Source organism: Neurospora hispaniola (assembly GCF_033458365.1).
Source record: "Neurospora hispaniola strain FGSC 10403 chromosome Unknown B0T23scaffold_6, whole genome shotgun sequence".
Lineage (NCBI taxonomy): Eukaryota > Fungi > Ascomycota > Sordariomycetes > Sordariales > Sordariaceae > Neurospora > Neurospora hispaniola.
This window is the reverse complement of record NW_026944411.1, coordinates 2204651-2229967: the sequence shown is the minus strand read 5'-3', so window position 1 is coordinate 2229967 and position 25317 is coordinate 2204651. Positions and strand designations below refer to the sequence as shown.

Genomic DNA, 25317 nt, shown 5'->3' with positions numbered 1-25317 from the left:
ACCCGGACAGTGCCGCATCGCATCGTCAGGTCAGTCGAGAAAAAGGTCGTTCGGTCAGCAATTTAACATCTGCTGATTTTCCCAATCTCCATCTGGACACCTTTCCAGAACATGACATTTGGGAGATGTAATTCGGTCCAACTGATCGCTCTTTCGTCCGGAGTGAAACAAACAGAATGCTTCGCCTCCTTTGTATGGAGGCCCAGGTTCGGGATGATTATTAAGACGAAGTCCGGTACGGGAAATCAGACATAACAACCGGTAGTGGACAGATCATTCGAAAACATATCTCCGCCTATATGTCCCCTGGTCTCCCACTTGTCCATTTCTTTCTCAGTGTCTGTCTCTTTGTTGTTTCCCATACCTCATTCAGCCCGTTATTGACTGCACTTTCCTCACCCGGACCCCTGTCAGTGCGCTGTCCGTGTGTGCTTTATCGAATCTTCGATAAGAATTCTTTCCCTTCGGCAGCCTGTCACAGAAGACAGATAACCCCTGCAGAGAGCGACGTCACAGTCTAGACACGTTGAACTCGCCCCTAAAAGTGTACCTCGAGAATCTCGTGAAGCACCACGGATTACCAGGTAGAGGTACCTTTCATCTCTACACGGGCATTGCTATACGTCGAAAACATCGGATTATCCGAGAACGGCTACGGTCTGGCCACCGTTGCCCCGAAACCCTTGGAACACCCAAGGTCAACGTATAATTAGGTAGAGTGGCCTCTCTCAAGCTGCCGCTTGCGCCTGGAGGAGACAAGTTCCGGACAAGCAACAACAGCCGCTCACCATGAAGCCCGCATCGCGGCTTTTCTACTTGTCGCTCTTTGCGCTCTGGAGTCCCGAAGCGCAGTGTAAGAGCGATGAATCATGCGCAGTAAGTCAAAGGTACCGTGCACTGGGAAGCTGTTCGAAGCTAACAGGCAATCTCTTCCCAGATATCACCAAAAGCCATCGTCAGTGATGCATGCGCCTCCTATTCCACCCTCGAACAGCTCAACCGCGATATCAAGCCCGCCCTCGAGGACCTAACACGGACGACCGATTTCTTCTCGCATTACCGCCTGAACCTCTTCAACAAGGAATGTCCCTTCTGGAACGACGAGAACGGCATGTGCGGGAACATCGCCTGCGCCGTGGAGACCCTCGACAACGAAGAAGACATACCCGAAGTATGGCGTGCCAAAGAACTCGGCAAGCTGGAAGGACCCCGGGCTAAGCACCCGGGAAAGTCCGTCCAGAAAGAAGAACCGAAGCGTCCGCTCCAGGGCAAGCTAGGCGAGGACGTAGGCGAGTCCTGCGTGGTGGAATACGACGACGAATGCGACGACCGCGACTACTGCGTACCGGACGACGAGGGCGCATCCTCCAAGGGCGATTACGTTTCTCTCCTGCGCAATCCTGAGCGCTTCACCGGGTATGCCGGCGACGGCGCCAAGCAGGTCTGGGACGCCATCTACCGCGAGAACTGCTTCCAGAAATCCTCCTTCCCCAAGTCCGCATCGCTGGGCGACACCTACTCAGTCCCCAAGAACCCCGCGGCCCAAGATTTCCGCGCTGTCATGCAAGCTGCCGGTCGGCAGCATATGCTCGAGCAGCAGCGCGAGCAGAACCCGCTGGTCCCCTTCGTCACCAAGACCGGTCTCGAGAGCGAAGACGAGTGTCTCGAGAAGCGCGTCTTCTACAAGATCGTCAGCGGCATGCATGCGTCCATCTCGACGCACCTCTGCTGGGACTTTTTGAATCAGACCACCGGCCAATGGCAGCCCAACTTGTCCTGCTACATCAACCGCCTGCACAAGTTCCCTGAACGCATCAGCAACCTGTATTTTAACTACGCCCTGCTCACCCGCGCCGTCGCCAAACTCGGGCCTTACCTCTCCTCCCACGAGGAGTACACCTTTTGCACGGGCGACCCGGCCCAAGACGCCGACACACGCGCCAAGGTCCTCGCTGTCACCTCTAAGGCCGCTAACACCGTGCCTGGCCCTGTGTTCGACGAGTCGATCATGTTCAAGAACGGCGAGGGCCCTTCGCTGAAGGAAGACTTCCGCAACCGCTTCCGCAACATCTCAAGACTGATGGACTGCGTCGGCTGCGACAAGTGTCGATTGTGGGGCAAGTTGCAGACGGCCGGGTACGGAACTGCGCTCAAGGTTCTCTTCGAATTCGCTAACAACGACACCTCCGCGACAACTTCCAAGACTGACGAGATCCCGTTCAAGCTTAAGCGTACCGAGCTGGTGGCACTGTTCAATACTTATGCTCGGTTGAGCAGCAGTTTGGACGCTATTCAGAAGTTTAGGGCGATGGTTGAGGAGAGCGAGGAGGGACAACAATCTCAATCCCACGAACAGATCGAAGGATCCGAGAATTCGGGAGCCCATCACATCCCTGACCGAGCCAAGAAGCCGAGACACGTTATCGTTTCGACGCCCGTTGCCGCTGATGACGCTGAAGCGTCCGTCACCAATACTGCCACAACCGCTGTAGACGAGGCCAAAGCGGCGGGAGTTACTCCTGCTCCGATGGTTGAGCATCAGCAACAGGTTGACAACAACAACAACGATGATGATGATGATGATGATGAATTCCACGAGTTCCAGCGACAACCGCAACAGCCCGACACCGACCCCAACTTTGTCTACAAGAAGAGGACCCTCAAGGATGACTTTGAAAACGAGTTCAGGGCGGTATTGGCGGCATTCAAGCTGGTGATCAAGAGCTACTTCAATTTGCCTGCACTGATGTGAGTTTTTTTACCCCTCTATTTTCACATTCCCCCCCCCCCCCCCCCCCCCCCCCTCTGGTCTTTTGTCACTCGTCGGTGCTGTTCACCTTGTTAACGAATTGTCAATTACAAAACAGCTACGAAATTACCATCACCGAACTTAAACGCTTCTGGCAGTTTTACGTCGGTTTGCCCGTCATGCCGCGGACTTGGGAGTTCAGGAGACCTAGTCTTGATGAGCTTTGATACAAGGTTTTTTCTTTTCAGCTTTGATATCGAGCAGAGTAATAGACTATGGGGTAGAGAGACGGAGCCTTTTTCTTCTTTCTTGTTTATTTGATAATAAAAGCCAGGCTTTATCATTTTCTCATTCGTTGGAGTCACACACTATCATGACAAATGTTGATGGGATCAAAAAATGATGATACTTTCATGTTTATACCACTCGCTTGGCGTTTTCCCTTGGTCCTCGGTCTCATGGTCAATACATACACACATAGGTCCATGTACCTCCACACCCCTCCCTGTTGAGTAAATATCAATGAATCACATTTCGTGTGTACTTTTTGTATCACTCTTTTAAGTACGCGCGCCTTGGTGGGCATCTTTTCTTTTTTTTTTTTTTTTTTTTTTTTTTTTTTTTATTTTTTTTTTTTTTAGGGCGCTGGACAGATGGCAGAAATCTAGCAGAAATATGCCTGCGCTCCGCGGTAAGCACGCATATGCCGGTAGGAAAAAATACTTTTCCCGTTACTGAAAACTCGAGGACATAAGCCCACCACTTATCACTTACACACATGCTAATGCACAGCGGCCGGCCTACATCTATGTATCTGCCAGCTACGGGCGAGGCGTATTGCCACCCTGGAGGTTTGTGAATTTGATTTTTCTAATGTCCTACCCACTGGTACCTTTTCTTACTATCTTCCGCAAGGATTTGAACGATGGTGATATTCAAAATCACCATCTTGCATACAATTGCTGACGGAACGACGTCGACTGGTTCTTGCAACGATTTGTTTCCAGATGCGTTCGAAAATCACCTGAATGCTCTCGCCTGATGGAAGGCCTGAAGTATTTACTACACAGACGGCATCTCCATGTCGTTTTTTTTATAGATGAAATGATTTTGGATACATTTAACTGCTCTCTCCCTTGCGCGACAAACATCTGAATCCAGGTGCGTAACAAGAAGTTGTCGGACGAGTAGACCCGATCGCATCCGGGGCACGAAAACCGTTCTGCATCGTTGTCGAGACCCTTTGATATCTCCGGGTGGGACTCGAGGCAATGCAGACAATCTCTCCCCTCCGTATCGAAATACTTTCCGGGGTTACACCCATGCTCGGCAGGGCTTGGATCGCCTTCTTCCCCTTGGCCCTAACAGACTGAGGGCGTTCCTAGGCCAGACGAGTATGGCTTGACGCGTGAGAACTGGCAAGGCCCGCGTTCCTATGCAGTCTTGACTGGTAAGGCGAGACCCTTATCAGGTAGCTCAAACCTGGTAACGTGGTTTCCAATCTTGACCTTGACCGTTTCAACGCGAAAACTTGAGCCAGTACGAAGCTTTTCCCTGATCGGCATGTTTTCACTATACATGGTTTTGCAGTCGTCAAAGATTGAGTCCGTCAGCTGCTTTAACGATTCACTTGGACGAGCGTGAGTCCAGGCTATGGTGACGTGAAAGCGGTAGCCCATGTCTTGAGAATCATAGAGTGGCGGTTGACCGTACTCTTTCACGGTCTTGTTGCATCGTTGAATTAGGGTGGTCAGTCGTGGGTTGGGGCTCGAATCTGCAGTGGTGCCAGTGTCCTGAGCCTCACGCACCCGCAGGACTAAGAACGATCGGGTGCTTTCCTCGGATCGATACCAATCGACTCCTCCGGAAAAGTCCACCACAAAAGGGCTTACACCACTTGACCTCAATGCTCTGGTTACATCGTCAAGAAAAGCGTTTTTATTCTTTGAGGTCAGTGTAAGTGGGGCCGACAGGCTGATGTGCAATGGCTTGTCCACGGGTAACTCTGGATCTCGCAAGGCTGTGCTGATTTTCACTCCTTCGAGGTCGGGGTAACGTTGAGCAGCAGCAGCTACCTCGGCCTGAAGCTTGTCAACAAGCGACGAGAGGAGCTCACGATCCGCCGAACTGGGATCCCAATCGATATACACGTGGCTCGGCCAGTTGCCGGGAATATGAGGGACCTGGCGCTGACGTCCTTGGTGCAGGGAAGGATCGTCAGAGACAGCAGTTCGAGTATTAGAGGCGTATAAATCATTGAATCGATCTGAGATGGGTGGGAGAGATGATTTTGACTTGGGTGCCGGTTTTGGCGGTATGGTGTGGGTGCTAGAGCTTCGGTCAAGTGGGGCAATCGGAGTGGGAGCCGGAGCCAGAGCCGGAGCCGACGGTGGGGCCCGAGTGCCGATGTCACCGTTCCGGCGCCTCTTGAGCTGGGGAGGAATATTTGTTGAATTTGATTCTGGTCTGTCCGAAGAGCTTCCACACTCGGACTCGGATCCGGACCCGGACTCATAATCTACCAGAGGCCGTTTCATGACTGGTATGTAACGGGCTGCTCGGTGACGGAGGTTGCTGAGAAGATAGCTGGCTGACTGGGTAAGTAGAGGGGAGCTGAGGTCTGGCTCTAAATTTGTGTGGCCAAGTGGGTGGTGTACCGTGCAAAAAAGAATTGCCCTAAAGATACAAACCAACCTCCGAGCGAATGGCCAAGAAGAAAGCCAAGACGTTCCGGTAACTAAAGAATGAACTCTCGGTTTGAAGTTGCTGAGCTTGGATATGGTTTTGCCAGGTCGTCGAGGTTTGCTCGAAAGATTTTTGAGGTTGAGGTGCCGCGGTGCCTGGCTCACTGGGTTCTTTCATTTCTGTGTCGCGACGGCAGGAATTTTGAAGCGTGAAGTAGACTCGACGGCAAGATCGAGCGAGCCCTTGGCAAGACATCGCGGCGGTAACCGCGGCTTCCACCTGCACTCCCGCACTTTCTTCCCTCTCTCCGATCCGGCCTTCTATCCGCACATCGATTAAATTCAAGTTGCTGTCTCTTTGATGCAGACGTTGACTTCTTTCTAGAATTGCTGTGTATAACTTGAATCAAGTCCTCTTTCTAATCCAGCCATTGTACGTACCTACCGTAGGTCCCAAATGGCCTGCAGTGCCTTCCACTGCTTTCCATGTGTGTGCCAATATCACCACCCGCACCCCGCAACCACGACCGACCAGCCTAACAAACATGCCGTCGCTGGCCCGGCCTCAACCTTAAAACTTCAACCTACCTACTACCTACTGTCGATCCCCTGCATCAAGGGCCCTCTGATGTCTGAACCAGCTGTACGCACAGCCGTCCGGAAGCCATGGTGGCCGCACAATTGTCCACTCCGAGACACCCGAGACTGGAACTAAAAGCGGGAGGGATGACGGAACGTACAACGACAACGACGACCAGGTGTACGACAAGCACTGCGTAAGCTTTATCCTCCTTTGCCCTCTACGACCATGTCGCCCCACAGATCGCCGTGCCCAACCGTCACACTTTGGGTCCCTCGACAAGAAGCCAAAGTCGTCAGCTCTAAAAAAAACTCTAGCATGGAAGAATCACCGCCACCAGATCAAAGATGACGGGATAGCTCCCGGTTTCGGCTTTGGCGGGATTTGCATCCATGTTGACTTGTCCTCCAGTTGTAGTGATGATCGCAAGCGCTATCAGTTCCACCCGTTTTGTTAACAGTTTCGCCTGGTTCCGCCGTATTCACTTAACACCCCTGTTAGTGACGACAGCCATAAAGTCCCGGGTGTTGCGTCACTCCCACCACGTTCCTGCTGATCCCCTGCCAAGGCGCAGCCACTTGAAGACCTCTCCCAACTGCAATGATGCTTAGGTTCGTCCGGCTTGCTCGACAGGACCCTGCGTGTAAGCGTCGGCACACATATAAACTGCATGGTCATGCCTCTCTATTATTTTCTCCGTTCTCTTTTTCTCCCGGACATATGTGTATATTTTAATTGAAAACGACACCTACTTATTTACCCACCTACGCCTCGCATCTTGCCCGCATCCCTCTACTCCACGGCTTGCACTTACACGCCCGATTAGGCAAGCAAGTATATCCTAAGACCGGCACTCTACGAGCCCGATTCCGCCGTGTGCCAGTCCTACTTGTCCAATTTTGGTACCCACCGTCACAGGCGCTCACTTGCGTCTACCGCCGGGCATTCCGAAGAAATATTTCTACTCCGTCAATTTTCGAGTAAAAGCAATAGTATAAATAGAATAGCAAACCCACCTCCTTCGCAACCACAACGCTCTCCGGTAACCAAGTTGGAACGAGAGAAATCCTTATATACCTACGGCTAGCCCTTTCCACAACCCGCTGGAACCAGGACACTTCCTCAGCATCACCTCGTCTCCTCGTCCAAGTGTAGACGAGTCAAAGAAGCTCTTGATCGAGAAAAGCTGGAGCGTTCAACGTACTGTCTCCCTTGCAAGGATCACCCTCACCGATTTGTGGAAACCCTCACCCAGAAACTTGAAACACTCGCTCAACGAGAATATCAAGATACAATGGCTCATCAAACCGGTCGACCTCGTGCCAGCTCCCTGAAAGAGCGGTACCCCGGGGACATGTCTCACCGGCCACTCGCCATGCTCGAGCGAGACTACCGGGCTGCCGATCGAACACCCAACCTGCGCAACCCGCGCCGTCAGCAACCCATCGATATCATCGACACTTTAGATCACACTGGCCCCGGACGCGGCTTCATGTACCACCATGACGGCCCATACGATGCCACCCTGGCGTCCCGTAACCGCAACAAGAAGTATTCGCCCGTCGAAGCAGTCAAGGACTCCAACATGGAGGCTCTCAGGGCTACTCCCCGTGAGTATGTCCAGGATTCGCTGATCAAGCATGTCCCATTGCAAGGAACCGCCGTCGTCCCTCCCGGGATGCGAGATCTTGCCGGACGCACCATGGACTACCAAGAAGGCACGGATATGATGCGTGAGGGAGCCACTAACGGTAACGCCTCCGCTTACAAGAGATGGGCGGGTTATGTATGTTTCTTTTTTTTTTTCCCTCCAAAGATCCCTCCATTCCTCTAGAGCCACATCGACTAACCGATAACCATGTAGCAATACCACCCCGATGACCTCAAAGGCAAGGGCGAGCCCTCCTACACCATCGAGAAGCAGCTCAAAGACCACAAGGCCACCTCCCGTCTTGCCCGCAGCTATAGCTACGGCAACTACTACGCCTCCAAGGAAGGCGAGAGCATGCTTGAGATGCAACCGCGTTCTACTCACTACCTGGACGTTCCTGGCTCTTCTAGCTCCTCCTCGGGTCTGATGGGCTACCAGCAGAAAGAGGGCAACGCCAAAGTTCGTCAGAGAAGCGTGAGCAATGCCACGACTACGGGATACGGAGGAGGAGGAGGTTACTACTCGAACGACTACGAAGGAGGAGAGTCTAGCAGTGGTGGGGGGTTGCACAGAAGTAATACCACGGGCAAAACCATTGCGCAGTCACTGAAGAGGAGGTTGGGCAGTCTCAAGCGGAAGTAGAAGAAGGAGGTTGGTTGTAAGGAAGGTTGGATATGAGAGGCAGCACTTTTTTTTTTTGGATATGGGAAAAGACTGAAAGGAGATGAGTGATGAGAACTGATACTGCGGCATATGGCTGGTTGCCGGCCTCATACTTTCATTTTTCATTTTCCTTCTTTTTGGCTTATTTCCCTTTTTTTTTTTTTTTTCTTTCTTTTTCTTGATTTCTTTTTTGACGGACGAGGAAGCGATGTTTTTTTTTTGGGAATCCTGAATGTGCTGGACAGGATGGATGATGGAAACAAAGAGGGAAAGAGTGAGACGGGATAGACATGCTAGATTCATGGCTCGTATATGATAATGACTTATGACTTGGACAAAGACTGGATGATTATGATGGGCAAGACAGATAGGCGGTTGATCAGCGGTGAAGAACTTGTTATGTAAGTGTATCAGCGTGTTGAGTGAGGCTATGCTACTACCAGGAGTAGTAGTTATGTTTAATTTGTGTTTACGGTTCGCACTTCAGTGACATTTATGGTAGCTAGGTAGTTTCTCGACACTCGAATGAACTCAACAGAAGCGGAGACCTCTCTGTCTATGCGAACAAACAACACCCGCCGTGTCCCATCGTTTTTGACATGATCATAGCTCCTTATATTTTCCTGAAAGAGTACGGTAGGTATCATAATTATGTATAGGTAATATTATCCGATCTCCCCGTCCATATATTTTATCGTCGAATGTACCGAGCATTTTGTTACAATCATACTCTTATACGCACAGAGAAAGTTCCGAACCACCCCTGAAAAAAAAAAAAACAAAAGATGCATGCTTGCTTAATACCTTACTTGCTCCTGATCTAATGCTTGCTTCGTACGTAGTTTTCCGGCCTGGTCTGGTCTCATCTGGTTCGATCTGATATAAGACTAGAAAGCAAGATCCTCACCAAGTTCCTCTTCTTCCGCTTCGTAGTCTTCGGAATCGGAACTATCTGATCCTGATTCTGAGCCTTCTCCTTCTTCTTCTTCCTCTTCCTCTTCTCCGTCATCTTCATCGTCCTCGGCGTCAGTACTTGTTTGAAGGTCCCCGCTTGATTGTGATTCCTCCTCCTCCTCCTGGTCTTCTTCATCCTCTCCTTCTTCTTCTTCGTCTTCACCCTCCTCCTCTTCATCCGCCTTCGTACCGCTCGTCTTACCCTCACTTACACCCGTCCCAACTGCCCTTGCCGTCTGGCTCTGCTTTTGGCTCTCCCTCCTCTCCGGCACCCGAACCGGCCCATCATCACTAGCCGCATCCTCGCCCGGTCTAATCTCATCCTCGAACGACACCCTCCTCCTCTCCCTGATCTCATCATCAAACGACACCCGATTACTGCTACTCCTCCTCCCACTGCTCTCCGTCGACAATCGATTCAGGTTAGGTCGTTCCTTTACGCCAGCCGCAAACGCCACGTTCCTCCCGCCTTGATTTGCCGCCGCTGCATGAGCTTCAGCAGGACTCAAAACATCGCCATTCCAAGGCTTGCATTCTTTAACTAGCTCGCCGCACCGCAAACACGTCCACCCTTCGCCTTCCTCGCGCTCGATGCGCGTCGCCACGCACACGAAGCAGTACACGCAGCCGCAGGGCATGGCCTCGTAAGGGTTCGTGATGTCGGTCTGGGCGGAGCCGACGACGCCTGAAGACGAAGAGGCGGCGGCCATGAGCTCGGCTTCGGACTTGGCGCTGTTTTGGTCCTGGTAGCAGATGGCGCAGGTGCGTTCCGGTAAAAAGGCGAATTCGCCGCCCTTGTTCTGGGTGGGATCGTTGGTGGAAGAGGTGGTGAGCATCGATTTTGTGCGGCGCCAGGTGCGTGCCAGCCAGCGGCGCCAGCGGTTGATTCCCACCAAGGGGAGGACGAACAAAAGGAACTCGGTGAAGGCGTGCCAGACGAGTTGGCGGTTGAGGTACTCGAATGACACCTCGCGCGAGACTTGCGAGGTGGGCGGCGCCAGACGCATGCGCAGGAGCCGGTCGAGGATGGTCCGGTAGCGGCCGTGCAGGAGGAAGACGAGGAAGGAGGCGAAAGAGGCGAAGGCGTGGAAGGTGCCGATCGATTCGGTGAGGCGGCTGAGGCGCTGGATGTTGGGGTTGGGGCCCTCGACGGAATAGGAAGAGGCTTCGTCGTGGTCGAGAAGGTACGTCTCCCATTTAGTCCAAAGGTACTTGCCACCCACGGTGACGAAGCCGTACAGGCTCTTTTGCAGCTTCGATGGCGGCTGAAGCACGGGGCCGGACTTGCGGGCGTCGGTGTAGCGCAGGTTCTGGAGCGCAGCGCCGTACGTGGCGTCGTGGTCCCAGATGGTCAGCTTGAAGAGGATGGCGCGCAGGATGAGCAGGATCTCGGCATCCCATTCGTCTTTGAGGGTCGATGAGACGCCGCCGCCAATATACTTTAGGGCGTCGCCGACCTGGGTGCGGAGGAGATCGACGAGCTCGGCGTCGAGAAGTTCGGCGTCGACTTGGCCGACGCGGAAGGCGGGCCGTGTGCCCTCGCGCGAGGAGATAGCATCCCAGAAAGAGAGGGTCGATGAGCCGAGGCGGCGGATTAAAGGGGATTGGGAGGCTGCGATGCGGGATCGTAGTTGGGATTCTGATCGCTGGGCGGCGAGGCGCGCGGCGTTCTCTGTCTCACGGGCCTGTCGGCGGGCGATTAGTCGCTGCTGGGCGAGGGCAAAGGTGTTGTTTGCCGGCAAGGTAGGAGGAGGGACAGTCGGCGCGGCGGCGGCAGTTGGAACTGGAGAGGGAGCAGGAGCGGGAGCAGGAGCAGGAGCAGGAACGGAAGGCGGAGGCCCTGGAGGGGGGGACTTGGGTTCGCTCATCGGATCGGATAAGGAGGGATTCGGATTCGGGAGGGTCGAGGCTGGCTGGCGTGGGTGTATTAAAGCTGGAGAAACGCAATCAATAAGGGGGGGTATCAAACGTTTATCGGGACGGAGGTCGTATCATGTCGTTGGTTGAACAAGAACAAACTCCAATAAACAGAGAAATAAGAAGGGGCCAGGGGAAAGTCGGCAGTACACTAGTCGATGATCACCATGGGTGCGGTGATGCGTGGAGATACCAGTTGTCGGGAGGCCGATGGAGTCTAGTGTTGATCTCAGGAGGAGCCAAGAACCGACCCGACGGGGGAGCCGAGGTTGGCACGGGCGGCGGTTAGTCTAGGTCCCGCTCAGGGCAGTTGTTCCAGCCCAAATGGAAGGCTTGGAGACGGAGAGTGACAGTGACAAACAGTAGGAAATTTTGATAGCCACTAACGAACTGGCCGTCACCGTCCGTCAAATGCGGCGATTTGTAAACGTCACTGTCACAAAGATGTTGGGTCTGTCAATTGGCATTTGACGGGCTGAACCTCAGCCTAGAGGTAGCCAGCCCCGTCCAAAAGCAACCCCGGGCCCCTGGACGACACGGCAGAAGCACGCCGGGGAAAGTGGAGAGGGACCCACTTGGTAGCTCACAGGGACCACCGAACCGCAAGGGGAACTGCGACCTCATCCGGGCTTCCAGGTTTCATCCAAGCGGCAACTAGTTCTAGTCCAGTTCCCCATGTACACTATCAAGTGAGGCTATGGATTCATCACTCACCAAGCAGGATACTTCCATTCGACCTCTTCTTCCACACTTTTTCCTGGAGTCAAACAAACCACAAGACGCGCCTACCGGTATGCTACTGACCCAATAGAGAGACCGGACAAGTCAGGAACCCGAGTTGAATGGCAAGGGTCGATGTGAGATGAATTGTGGTTTGACCTGGTGGCCTCGCGTCATGCCGACGTACTTATCATGATGCATTGGGACGGATGCTTTCAAATTGCACATCCAGAAACAGGGCAGCTGCGATGGGAGAGTGTAGACTGCAGCTACCTATGGGGGGGGGGGCAGCTACAGGTACTTGGGAACATACCTCTATGCCTAGGTCACCTAGGTTGTCCTCCCTGTTGAACTATAACATGTCGGTTCCCCATCTCTCAACATCTGTGGAAATCTGATCCTAGGCAGTGGACATCCATCATCATGACGCCGTGGAAGTTACCATCCACCGCCGGAAGATCTGTGGGAATTCTCGGGGCCGGCGTCCTGGGTCGTCGAATCGGCGCCTGCTGGGCATCGGCCGGCTACCAAGTCCACATCAGGGACCCAGACCCTCGACAGACGAACGCGGCGTTGCAGTACATCACCAGCGAGCTATGGAGATACAAGCCCATCGTTGATCCGAACACCATCAGCGTTCATGGCTTCCAGAATATGGAACACGCCGTGGAGGATTCTTGGCTGGTTATCGAATGCGTACCCGAGAGGTTGAATATGAAAATCGATTTGTTTGCCCAACTCCAAAACATCACCCAGCCGGATGCCATCCTGGCCTCAAACTCGTCCTCCTACAAGTCCCGCGAGATGACGGCCATGGTCAAGCCAGAGACGGCTCAACGAATGCTAAACACCCACTACATGGTTCCGCCGACCATTCGTATCGTCGAGCTCATGACGAGTGGTTCTACGCGACCCGAGATATTTCCCTTCCTCTTCAAACACTTCAGAGCGTCAGGCATGATGCCGGTGATTGCACACAAGGAGTCGACTGGTTTCATCCTGAACCGCGTTTGGGCAGCCATCAAGCGCGAGTGTCTCATGGTGCTGGCTGAAGGCGTGGCTTCTCCCCAAGAACTCGACGCTGTCTGGACCGACATGTTTATCGAGAACGGTAGTCCACCCTGCACTCTGATGGACTCGGTCGGCCTAGATACCGTTTCGCTCATCGAGAAGCACTACATCCAAGAGCGTGGCCTGCAGGACAGGGGTGTCTTGCCCTTTCTACAAAAGTACATTGACGAGGGCAGACTCGGAGCCAAGAGCAGCAAGGGCGGTCTTTACCCTCCTAATCACACCGTCAAGACGGTTAACCAGGAACAAGCCAGTGACGACAATCTGCATGTTCCGTCCTTGTACTTTTTGGATATTGGATGGAACAATGATCCGGATGACGTCGGGTTCTACAGAAAGGGCCGCATCCTCGTCGGAAGTGCGGATGGAAGATGTCCGCTCAAGGTAATCGCCCATCATCTGCCGATGCCAGATGGAATTGCCCTCTCCCAAAAGGCTGGCAAGATATTCTGGACCAACATGGGCACTCCCGGTCAAAACGATGGTTCCATCATGTCGTGCAACCTGGACGGCACTGGCGCACGGGTCATCACCCCCCCCGGCGCCGTTCACACACCCAAGCAGTTGTCTGTCGACCAGGAGAACGAGGTGCTCTATTTCTCTGATCGAGAGGGCATGCGAGTCTTTTGTTGCGGCGTTGATGGATCCAATCTCCAGACTCTCGTCCGCGCTGGCGACTGGAGGAAGGGGATAGATGACCCTACTTTGTGGTGCGTAGGTATCACTGTCTCAGCTCGAGAGGGCAAGTTCTACTGGACCCAAAAGGGACCGCCCAGGGGCGCCAAAGGACGCATTTACCGGGCCTCCATCGAGATGCCCCAGGGATTTGGTGCTTCCAACAGACCGGATGTTGAGGTGGTTTTTGATCACCTGCCGGAGCCGGTTGACCTCGCGATGGACGAGGAGAGCAGCGCGCTGTATTGGACTGACCGTGGAGAGCTGCCGAACGGCAATACTTTGAACCGGGCAGCTTTGAATCCGGATGGGTCATTCAGCAAGCATCAGGTCCTCGCGCGGAATTTGCATGAGGCGATTGGACTGGCCATTGATAAAAGGAACAGGTACATCTATGCTACAGATCTGTATGTCAACACCCATGCTGCTTTGGAATCGAACATGTACTAACCAGACACACAGCGGCGGTGCGGTCTATCGGTTCAACATGGACGGCAGTGGTAAACAGACAATATATGAAGACCAGGGAGCGTTTGCGGGCATTGCTTTGCTAGAACAGGTTGTTCCCAGTTCGAGCTTGTAGGTTGAGAAGACTCGAGTGTGTGACTAGGTGTGTTAGGTAGTCTGCAGCCAGCTAGAATAGGAAGCCCCCTTTTATTCTTCCTGTGTTGATAAAGGCGGTCTCGGGTGAAAGTGGTTGCAGGAGTGTTAGGATTTCGCACCGCAGCAAAGTGGCTGCACTAACATTTCAAGCTGCCCCGCCTTCCAGTTGTTAGGTACTGTCCAAACCGCCCACTGCAGTGACGGGCCCGCTTCAACACCTAGCTGCAGCGCGTCACAGCTCAGACCTCTCCAAGTTCAGAAACGGGCCTCAACTTGTCAAGCTCCTCCATCTCCATTCCGCTTGCTTCAACTGATTCCACCAACTCGACTTGAAACATTTACACAATTGACTTTCCTTCGCTTCTTATATATGATACCCCAGGCCACCCTCAACCGACTACGACTAGGCCAGAGACACCCCCCATCCGGCGCTAACAACAACAACAACAACAAGAATAACACAATGAGCTTCGCTATCGAGGTGCCCGGCGAAGCAGCCCCTCTAAACCTCCTCGAGCTTGCCCGGACGCTAGAGTACGCCGCCCTTTCTACAGATCACACCCAGAGACAGTCAGCCGGCCAGCAGCTTCAGTCATGGGAGTCTCGCCCAGACTACTATGTTTCTCTACAGGTGGGTTCAGTTGGGACTTCCCTTGTGGTGACGGTGCTAACGTCTCTTGCCATATAGACCGTCTTCCTCGACAAGTCCATAAACAACTCCGTCCGCTTTCTCGCAGTTATTCTGCTCAAAAACGGAATCGACAAATACTGGCGACACACTGCGAAACATGCGATCCAACCCGCCGAGAAACAGTTTATTCGCTCGAGGCTACTACAGGGCTCAGTCGGCGAGGAGGACAAGACCCTCGCACTACATAATGCCCTTGTCATCGCAAAGATTGTCCGCATAGACTACCCCAACGACTGGCCAGACGTCATCCCGAGCATCATCAATGTCACGAGGAGCGCCAGAACAGAGAGTGCTCTTGCTCTCAGCGGAGCTCTGCAGGTGCTGCTGCGGGTAGTCAAAGAGCTCGCAACAGCGCGGTTGCGGAGGTCCCAGACCGCTCTTCAGGCTGTCACACCCGAGCTTGTCCAATTGCTCGGTGAGATATATACCGAGCGGACGGCCGCATGGCAGCAGTTCTTCGCCAGGGGTGGCACTGGCGATGAGGATGAGGCCGACTACTACATGCAAAACAGCCTCACAGCCCTCAAAATCTTGCGTAGGCTAGTCACCGTTGGCTACGAACATCCCCATACCGATCCGATGGTTCAGGGCTTCTGGTCGCTGTCGCAATCCCAATTTGACCAGTTCCTTACCGGCGTCAGCTCCGAGTCACATATCCCTGCCCCTTTCCAGGACTCGGTGGGCAAGCACTTGATCCAGTTCACGAAACTGCACATCGACATGTGCGATTCCCACCCAGCCAGCTTCCCTCTGCTACCGAATTCCATTCCGCTCGTCAAAGCTTACTGGAATCTTGTAAAGCAATTCTCAAATGAGTTTGAAAAGTCGGGCGGCATTAGGCAAACGGGCTCTGAGAACCACGACGGTAGCGCCAAACACGAAGGACCGCTCTCGGAGAAGCTGGCCCTTAAAGGCCTTTTGCTGCTCAGAAGCTGTGTGTCGATTGCCCACAGGCCGATGCAGACTTTCAAATACAAGAGCCCAGAGGTCAAGAATCAGGAAAGAGAGGCCATGGAGCTTGTCAAGGACCAACTATTGACAAACAATTTCCTGCTGGATATTGTCCAAGTAACCATCAGTAGGCTATTCATCTTCCGGCAGTCCGATCTCGAGGCATGGGAAGAAGACCCGGAAGGGTGGGAGGCTGCGGAGCGTAACGAAGGTCAAGCATACGAGTGGGCTGTTCGGCCTTGTGCTGAAAGGCTGCTCATTGACCTCCTGACGCACTACAAGGAGCTTGGGCAACCACTTCTTACATACTGCGAATTTGCGACCAAGGTCGATATGGATATCGTCACCAAAGAGGCGGCTTACTGCGCTCTTGGGTGTGCAGCGGCTGTTATTCACGAGGCCTTCGACTTTGACCGTTTTCTAAAGACTACGCTGGTGAAGGACGCGCAGATCCAGGATTCCATGTCCAAGCTGCTCCGTAGACGGATAGCCATCCTGCTCAACCAGTGGATCTCCATCAAGATCGCCGAGGAAAGTCGACCTGCTGTCTACGAAATCTTTAGACACTTGATGAACCCTGACGACCCGCATAACGATCAGGTTGTCCGTACCACTGCTGCGCGCGAGTTTAAGGGTATCGTGGACGACTTTGGGTTCCAGGGCGAGCAGTTCCTACCGTTTGCCCCCGACGTCTTCAACCAGCTTATGGGGCTCCTCCAGGAGGTGGAAAGCGATGAGACCAAGTTGACTGTTCTCGACACTATTCGGGCGATTGTGCAGCGAATGGAGACTCATATTACTCAGTTTGGCGACGCCATTATGCTGACTCTTCCCAAGTTGTGGGAGTCGGCTGAAAAGGAGGAGTATATGATCAAGCAGTCTATTCTGGCCATCATGTCTGCGCTCGTTGACTCGATGCGTGGGGACTCTCAGCGGTACCAACCGGCGATTATCCCCCTGCTGCGTGAGGCTATGGAACCCGAGTCTGCCCTTCACCTCCACCTTATTGAAGAATCGGTAGCTCTGTGGAAGTCCGTAACCACACAAAGCTACCCTCCCCTACACCCCGACCTTGTACAAATGGTTGAGCTTGCTCTGCCCCTCCTTGAGTATGATTCGGAAGTAGCAAACCAGTGTCTCGAAGTCGTAAAGAACTACATCCTCCTCGCGCCCCGCGAGATCCTCGACGATCGCCTACGCCGTCCGACCCTCGCAGCCCTCGTCAAGACACTCGACGCCCGCTCCCGCGAGCAATCTCAGACCGGTGCGAGGTCCATCGAGCTGATTCTGCGCATCGCCGAGAATATCGGGGGCGTCCAAGGGCTGCAGGTAGTCGTCCAGGACATGCTGGAAATCGGCCTCCTCAACACCATCTTCGAGGGCCTCCACAGCGCCTGGGAGGCAAGCACGACGCACGGTCCCAACAAGAAGGTCAGCCAGATCAACACGATCAAGCAGACGGACTACTTCATGCTGCTGGCACGCATCGCGCTCGGCGACCCTACAGTGTTTCTGACCATGCTGGCCGGCATCGCGACGACCGCCGGCTCCACCGCCGAACAGGTGTGGGAGTGGCTTGGGACCTTGTGGTTCAACAACTTTGACTGCATGGCCGAGGTCGAACGGCAGAAGCTCAGCATGTTGGCGCTCACCCGCCTCTGGGAGCTGCCGGACCCCATGGTGCAGGAAAAGATTGTGCTCGCGAGGCTGCAGGATTTCTTGGCTATGTGGACGAGTGTGGTGACGGAGTTGGCGGCGAGCGAGGATGATCAGTCGCTGACTGAACAACAAGATTTCCGACAATCGATAAACTCAACATCGAAAGAGCAGCTAGCGGGAGGGAGTACTAACCCGAGGGATTACCTGGTATGGGATCCCAATAGCTTGCCTAGTTACGAGTGGGATACCCCGCTCGATGTGACGGAACGGCAGTTTGCGCTGAAGGATCCAGTGCATAGAGTGGAAGCGTACGAGTTTGCTAGGGAACGGTTGCAGGGCTTGGTGCAGAGGATGGGTGGCGAGCAGCAGTTTGAGGCAGAGTGGGCGATTAATGTGGATAAGGATGTGCTGGAGGGGTTTAGGAGGTTGGGGGAGGGGAGGTAGAGGGTTGAGGTCTTGGGGAGGTTGTGGATTCGGGGTGGTGACGGGGGCAGGAGGACGAGAATTGAGGAGGAGGGAAAGGGGGCATGGAAGAAAGCTCGGAATTAGAGAAAGAGGATACCAAACTTAAGGAGGCAGCATTTCGTCTCTTAGGGGGTACTACGGTGGCTGGGTCTGGGTTTGAAATCCGGTATATTATACTTGACAAACTGTTATTTACGCCACGCAACTCCCTTTTCAAGGAGAGTCTTCGTGGAAGTTGACCGGCTTTCGGCAACGAGCTGAATCAATAAATCATGACAACGGTAAACATACTCTCATCTACGCAGTAAGTGTACTTGATTGATAACGATGTACACAGCCCGTGGTCATCCTCAACAAGGCAAAACTCTCCATGGCAATCAGAAAGCGAGTGATTCGGTTTCTGAACAATATTCGCAAAAGCCGAGAAGAAACATCAGTCATTTCACAGCCCAAACAGCACCTCAACAGCAAAACAATCCATCGATGAGAGAAACTCCAATAAACCATTCCTTCGCATTACAGACAGACGACCAAACCTAACCTTAACCCTCCCTTTCCTCCAAACAAGAAAACGCCATGGATGGTATACCTTTGATGAGCCTAAAACCTCTCTTTTTACTCCAACAGCAAATAAACAAAAGGACGACGACAACAGACAAAACAAGTAAAAAAAAAGCAAGCGAATCCTCTCCCTTATCTTTTATTTCCCCCCCCCCCCCCTTCTTACTTCGCTGTGCCTCCAACACCACCGACACTTCCCCCTCCACCGTTATTGTTATTGTTATTGTTGTTGTTATTCCCCGTCCAACTCCTCGCAAGCGGACTCCCCACCTTGGGCGCAAACTGCAAGCTCTTTCGTCTCGCCGCATTCAACCGCATCATGACTCCCAGGTTTCTTTCGCGGGTGTTATTGTTGTTGTTATCACGGCCTCCTCGGAGTAGACCCATTGTTCCTGCCATTGTGCTCAGCGGAGCAGCAGCAGCAGCAGCAGCAGCAGCAGAAGGCAGTCCCTCGCCGTTGTTGTGGTTATTGTTGCTATCAACATCCATCTCATCCTGACTCAAAAATCCAGGGGCAGAGCCAGACCCGACTGAGACGGAAAACAGACTCCTTCTACCGTTACCTGCTGTTGTCGAGGAACCAATAGTGGAAGGAACAGCATAGCTTAAACTAGGCTTGGGCGGACACGTCATGGCTCCTCTCTCGTAGAAACCGTGACTTTCGCGCTCCCGCTCCGGCATCGCTTCCCTTAGGAACTCGGCCTCGTGGCCGGCTTCGTCGGCTGGGATCAGGAATGAACCTCCGTCAATGTCAATGTCAATGTCACCACCGCCGCCGGGGTAATCGGTGGTGGTAGTGGTGGAAGAAGCGGGAGATAGGTTAGCTGCTAGACGGGCGATGGTTTCGGGGGCCGGGGTTTTGGGAATGGGAGAGAAGGTGGACCATTCCCTTTCTTCTTCTTCTTCTTCTTCTTCCTCCTCTTTTTGAAGTCTCGAGTTGGTTGATGTGGACATGGCGAGGATGGAGTCGCTTACGCGGCGGTTGTTGTTGTCACCACCGGGGGATGATGAAGAGGCGTCGGGAGAGGGAGGGGTGCGGATCCAAAGGGAGGAGGAGCGGCGCTTGCTGCGGCCCGTGTTGTTGGTGTTGCCGGGGGTTGTGGGGTGTTGTTGTTGGGTTTGGCGGGTGGTAGTTGAGGAGGAGAATGATGAGGTGGTCGTGGTTGTGGTAGTGGTCGTCTTGGTTGTGATGGCCGCGCTGGAGCCGGAACCGGAGCCGGAGGGCACGAGGGTACCGTTGAGATTGGCTAGCGCCTTGGGCTCCATGCTCTTTCTCCTGCGGGCACCGCCGCGGGGGATGAAAGAGAGGTCGATCAAGTAGTCGGCTTCGTCTAGCCACTTGTTTTCACGTTCGCAACTGTATAGAAACCGTTAGCATATTGTTCATCACCTAGTTTGTCAGAGAGATAATGGGTACTCACTCAAGAACCCAGCTGACTCCCACGCACTGCACAACACCTTGACTCTCCTTGACCTTCTCCAGCGTCCTCTTGCTACCATCCTTGAACACTACATGCGTGATACCAATCTTCTGTCCCGGCCCAGAAACCGGTTCATCACCCGAAGCACCAGTAGTGGGATTCCACGACCAGTTCTTTACGCAACGGGCGCCCATCTGGCCTAGCAGCTCAATAAAGAGCCCACTGGCATCCGCGCCCTCAGCAGTATGCACATCGCAGTACACAACCGCTCCCCTCAACAGCTTGGGATTGAGGTCCTTGTGAGGAGTACGAGCAGGCGTGTCCATAGCCGACCACTCGACCTCGGACTTGGCGGGCGTGACCGGCTCGGAGGGGACAAAGTCATCTTCTTCGTCCTCTGCCTGTGGTTCCTCGGCAATCGGGGACCCGAACTCGGCTTCGTCTTCTGGGATCTCGGCCAGCGATGCCCCTGCACCCATGCTGGAGATGCGCCGGCTGCGGCGTCTCTGACGACCGCTCTCATCTGTAGTTATCTCGTGACCTTTGGGAGGCGACGGTACAGGAGCGTTATTCTGTCCAGCGACCACTTGAGGTGGAGTCTGCTTCAAGGGTGTCTTGAAGGGAGTTGTCTGCTGAGCCGGAGTTTGCTTAGCGGGAGTGGTCTTGACTGGAGTCTGCTGGATGTGCACGTCAATTGGCTCATTCTCTTGCTCCTGCTCGTGCTCCTCCTCGGCCTCCTCTTCCACGGTCTCCATATCCTTCTGACGCTCTTCTATGATAACATCAGCAGTGTCCGCAAATGAGACCCTCGAAAGACTGCTTCTCCCCGACTTCCTAGGTCTGAGAGAACGCGGTGGCGCAGGGTCGGCTCCATCAGCAGACTTGAGAGGAACCTTGGACACTGTGTGCACCTCCCTGAGGGCAGCCTGCGGGCGAACGGGGGTGGTCGGGTGAGCAAGAGCAGCGGAAGCTCGTCTGGTGACCCGATTTGTCGTGTCAGCCGGCGTAAAGAGGTTGACATTCAGCGGGCGGGTAGTGAACTCGGCCACAACCGGAACGGCATTCTCATCGCCATATTCCTGGCTCGCTTCCGAGAGGTTATCAGAGATGCTGTGCTGGCTTCCATCCTTATCGGCGCCATCGGTCGTGTCCATCACATCAGAAATGCGGGCTAGCGCCTCGGCCTCGGCTGCGAGCTCGACATCTTCGGTGGTGATAGGGATGTCCTCGAGAATTGGAGATGCGTCATCATCGTCAACCATGGCATCGGGGTCGACTTCGGCTTGATCGGCATCGGCCATTACTGTCTCAACGGAGTCCCCTTCCTCTTGCTCCTCTTCACCCTTGACAGCCTCGGCAGCCTTGTGAGCATCCTCGTCAACATGTGTCTCATGTACATCAGCAGAGTCAGCGTCCACTTGAACTTTCTCATGTTGTTCCATTTCGACAACCTGTTCCTTTTCCTGAGCCACTTCCATGTTCTTGTCCTCCTGTTGCTGCTGAACAAGGGTCTCAACATCAGCGGGAGTCTCAGCATCAGCTCTCTCAGAGGGCTGATCTATAGTCTTCTCGGGCGAAGATTCCTTCGACTTCTGCTGCTGCTGTTGGCGAGCAACCGAAGTCCCAAAAATCCCCGCCTCTTTCATCGCGGCCACATCGAAGAGTGTCTCCTCCTGCTCGTCCACTTGTTGCAACCTCCTTGAACTCCTCCTCTTACCGAACCTGCCTTCCAAAGGAGCCGCAGTGTTGGACTTAGCGGGAGTTACACCACCGTTCCAGCCACTCAGCTGCTTGGCCAGGGGTGTAAATCCAAGGCTCAGGTTAGTCTCGTTCATTGCGGGTGCAGGAGTCTTCAGAGGTGCTTGGGTCTTTGGAGGCGCCGGAGTAAGTCCGCCGTGCCAACCACTCAGCTTCTCAGCTAGAGGGGTAAATCCAAGCTTAGCGTTGTCGTTAGCAGCAGCCTTCGATGGGGTAGCCGTGGGCTTCAGTAGTTTAACCTTGGGGGGTGCCGGTGTAACACCTCCCTTCCATCCGCTCACCTGCTCCGCCAGCGGCGTGAAACCCAGGCCAGAGCTGCTGTTGTCAAAGCGCATTCTCTTAGTTGTGCTTCGACCAGAAGGTGTCCGGTGACCGCTGTTGACAGAGGGTGTGGCAGCGGGATGAGGATTAGACTTGCTACCCCTTGGGGGTTGGGCGGGAGTACCGTCCTCGTTCTCTTCAGTAGGGTTGAGGACATCTTGGCGAAGACTGCCGAATGAAGGACCGTTCAGCAGATGTTGAGGTGGTGACTCGGGAGGAGTGGTGCTAATGCTCTGGTCGATGTCCAAGTAGCTATGATCATCATTTTCAGGCTGCGGCGTCTCGGGAATGACGATTTGTTCGACGCTTTCGTTGCCCAGCTCGACCTCATCGACCTCCATCGAGTCCTCCTCGTCATCCGGCTCGATGATCTCGGGCTCGGCACTCTGTTCCTCTTCCTGGTCTGCCATCTCGTGATCTTGATCTTGTTCAGCCTCATGCCCCTCTTCGTGCTCTTCCTCAAGCTTTTCCTGCTCAACCTCGGACTCTTCCTCTTGCGCCTCCTCTTGCACCTCCTCTTGAACCTCCTCTTGAACCTCTTCTTGCTGCGCCTCTTCCTGGCCATGCTCATCTTCAGGTGGGGTTTCTGGTTCCTCCTGAACGGCAGCTTCGGCTTCTTTCTCGATATGCCTGAGAGATCGTCGGCGTCCAGTAAAAAGTAGCCTAGCTGGCTTTGTCGAGGAAGTGAGAATCTGCATTGTACGCTCGCCAAGCTCACCAGAAGGACCATCATCATCCTCTTCGTCCGCAGAGTCCATCTCTTTGTCCTCCTGCTCCTGCTCGTGGATCTGATGCTCATTCGCCATCTCTTCATCCGCTTCCGCTTGGGCATCATGTTCCTCGTCCTTGGCATCCGTTTCCTGCTCTTTGTGTTCCTGCTCCCGCGCCATCTCTTCCAGACGCTGCGACTTGCGTCTCGCAGTACCGAACTTGACAGGTGGGCTGGCGAGCAAAGAAGTCTTTGCTTCAGCAGCAAGTTCTTCCGTAACGGACTGTGGCTTGGCAGCAGACATAGGCACCCTCTTGGCCGGGCTGGCGAATAGAGAGGGCGGGTTCGTCATCCCAGTGTTTGTCGAGATGGTAGCGGGACCAGCAAGCACATCTCCACCATTAAGCACAGTCGCATTTCCGGGTGGCCTCTTGGCTGGACTGGCAAGAAGACTGGGACCGTTCTTGGCGGGTTGTGTAACGGGTTGCCCATCCGGTCGGTTGGCGAGTAGGGGCACACCAGCAAAGAGACCTTCGACACGCTTTGCCGGGGTCTTGATGCTGTTCTTCCATGGGGATGGCGGAGGACGGCGAGCGGGAGAAGCGAGCATCGAGAGATGTTCGGCTGGAAGGAAGTGTGGCTTCAAGACTGAAGGTTCGGCGGAGGCATCCTTGTTGTGATCTGCAGATTCGGGATTCGCGGTGGATATAATTGCCGGCGGGGCTTCGGGTTCCTTGGGGGGATCCTGTTCAGGTTGTTTCTCCAGTGCCTTCTTGCTGGTCGTCGAGGCCGGCGGTTTGATGGGAGCTCTGCCTGTCAGTAAGGGCTGCAACAAGGCCGGACTATTCTCATGAATAGCGAGTTCATCCTCCGAGTCGTCGGCGAGTTTGGCGGCTGCCACTAGTTGGTTAACCTTCTTAGGGCTAAGGGGAAGGGGCTTGTGTTTCATGCCTTCAACCTTGATGTTTTCCTGAGCATCGCTGGTGGTGGCTGATTGGCCAGAACGAGACACTGGCTTGTTTGTCGCGCCATTATTAGCAACACCTCTCCTGGCCGTTGATGTTGATCCCTTTACTGCCGCACCCGTTCGAGTCCTGACTGGCTTTGCGCGAAGCCCTCCGGTATTTGCAATTGGTCCTGTCTTCTTCTTTGTTCCTCCCGGAGGCCCGATGTTCTCTTTTTCTGGCTCCTCAAACTTGACCGTCTTCTTGATGGCGGGCTTTGCGAGCGCTTTGGATGCGGCGGTGGGCGCGGTCGCCGTTGAGCTGGTCGGACGCGTCCTGGTTGTGCTGGTGTTTCTGGAGGTGGCTGTTGAGGAAGTCTGGTCATCGCCGGGTTTGGCTGAACGCGTCGCGCGAGTGGCCTTGGAGGCAGGTTCTTGAGCTTTGGCTGGCGGCCTACCGCGCGCGGTGATTACTGGCGGTCTGGTGGAGGCTGATGACGCAGGTCTTGATGCGAGTGAAGACGAGGCAGGTCTCGATGTCTTTGCAGCTCCGTTGGCTGGATTCCGTGCTCGTGCTCGGGTGGCGCGGGTGGTTGCGAGAGCGGCGGCTGGCAGACGTACAGGTCGCGTAACGGGGGCTGGAGCAGGACGATGCTTTGCATGATGGTCGTTGTCGTCCTCATCATCGTCGGTCCGAGTCTTTCTCTTGAGGCTTGTCGAGGCAGTGGGCGCGGTGGCTCTAGATGGGGCGGTCGTTGCGGCGGATGTGGTGCTGGTGGTCGCGCTCCTGGCTCTGGCTGCGGCGGTCATGGCTCTAGCATTTTTGGTAACGGCAGACGAGGCCACACGCGCTCTCGTCATGCGCTGTTGTGGTTGCTGGGTAGTGGGTTTCGGGTCACCCATGATGGGCGATGTGGTGATGTGTGGTTGAAGATATTGGCGACGAGACTCTTCTTTAGCAAAGAATTAAGGGCGAATCATGAAGGGTGGCTGTTTATGTTTGCGCGGCGGGGTGTTTGTCGCGGTGGTCAGGGTTCCTTGGTCGACGGGTTGTTAGGGCAAAGCGAATACTCGAGGCAACAAGCAAACGACACAAGGAGGATAACCGATGTGCGAAGTGGCGGGAAAAGTGAGGATGATAAACAGAGTAGCACTTGGCAAGAAAGGTGGTGGGTATGTGTGCAGGATCGCGCTCGGAATCCTAGGCTATTTGGGGGGGATTGGATTGGATGCAGGATGCGGGAGGGTGATTCAAAAGTCAACAATTGAGGGAAAGGGAAAATGCAAAAGTGGCACCCTTTGTTGATCAAGGGTCACGCTCCTTGGTTGCCCTGGGAAACGACCCACTTTTCAGCTGCGGTGCCTCCACTCCGGCTGCCGTCATGCCTGGCGGGGAAGGTACGTACGGACAGAAGCAGCTCGGGTTAGGGTTATTCTCGCCTCATCCACTCCTCCGTTAGCGGATAATGTATGGTGGTGATCTGATATGTGAGATCCTCTGAGATTGGATTTTAATATCACCTTGTGAGTCAATTCTTTAGGGTGTCTGACATGATGATCTTGTTGCAACA

At 54.2% G+C, this 25317-nt stretch overlaps 6 protein-coding genes across 6 annotated transcripts; 3 read left to right on the top strand and 3 right to left on the bottom strand.

Annotated features, from left to right (window-relative positions):
* The first annotated feature begins 655 nt into the window (after window positions 1–655).
* On the top strand, window positions 656–3333 carry B0T23DRAFT_197704 (endoplasmic reticulum Oxidoreductin 1-domain-containing protein). Its single transcript, XM_062833324.1, has 3 exons — window positions 656–876; window positions 938–2748; window positions 2868–3333. Exons 1-3 carry the CDS (start codon window positions 790–792, stop codon window positions 2974–2976), a joined length of 2007 nt encoding a protein of 668 aa, XP_062690980.1. The 5' UTR covers window positions 656–789; the 3' UTR covers window positions 2977–3333.
* Window positions 3334–4182: 849 nt separating this feature from the next.
* B0T23DRAFT_322028 (uncharacterized protein) lies at window positions 4183–5921 on the bottom strand (the record flags this gene model as incomplete). Its single annotated transcript, XM_062835273.1, has 3 exons — window positions 4183–5375; window positions 5599–5676; window positions 5879–5921. The coding sequence occupies 3 exons, from the start codon at window positions 5919–5921 to the stop codon at window positions 4183–4185; spliced, it is 1314 nt and encodes a 437-aa protein (XP_062690979.1).
* Window positions 5922–6999: 1078 nt separating this feature from the next.
* On the top strand, window positions 7000–8468 carry B0T23DRAFT_197689 (uncharacterized protein). The gene is made up of 2 exons (XM_062833323.1): window positions 7000–7799; window positions 7878–8468. The coding sequence occupies exons 1-2, from the start codon at window positions 7308–7310 to the stop codon at window positions 8304–8306; spliced, it is 921 nt and encodes a 306-aa protein (XP_062690978.1). The 5' UTR covers window positions 7000–7307; the 3' UTR covers window positions 8307–8468.
* Window positions 8469–9214: 746 nt separating this feature from the next.
* B0T23DRAFT_445618 (peroxisomal biogenesis factor 2) lies at window positions 9215–12099 on the bottom strand (the record flags this gene model as incomplete). Its single annotated transcript, XM_062840933.1, has 2 exons — window positions 11717–12099; window positions 9215–11121 (listed from the first exon to the last, which is right to left on the bottom strand). The coding sequence occupies exons 1-2, from the start codon at window positions 11820–11822 to the stop codon at window positions 9215–9217; spliced, it is 2013 nt and encodes a 670-aa protein (XP_062690977.1). The 5' UTR covers window positions 11823–12099.
* Window positions 12100–12341: 242 nt separating this feature from the next.
* On the top strand, window positions 12342–18012 carry B0T23DRAFT_322125 (armadillo-type protein; the record flags this gene model as incomplete). Its single annotated transcript, XM_062835280.1, has 4 exons — window positions 12342–14071; window positions 14127–14243; window positions 14736–14898; window positions 14956–18012. The coding sequence occupies 4 exons, from the start codon at window positions 12342–12344 to the stop codon at window positions 18010–18012; spliced, it is 5067 nt and encodes a 1688-aa protein (XP_062690976.1).
* Window positions 18013–18756: 744 nt separating this feature from the next.
* B0T23DRAFT_445614 (uncharacterized protein) lies at window positions 18757–24982 on the bottom strand (the record flags this gene model as incomplete). The annotated part of the gene is made up of 2 exons (XM_062840932.1): window positions 20016–24982; window positions 18757–19951 (listed from the first exon to the last, which is right to left on the bottom strand). The coding sequence occupies exons 1-2, from the start codon at window positions 24647–24649 to the stop codon at window positions 18757–18759; spliced, it is 5829 nt and encodes a 1942-aa protein (XP_062690975.1). The 5' UTR covers window positions 24650–24982.
* Between the last annotated feature and the right edge of the window lie 335 nt (window positions 24983–25317).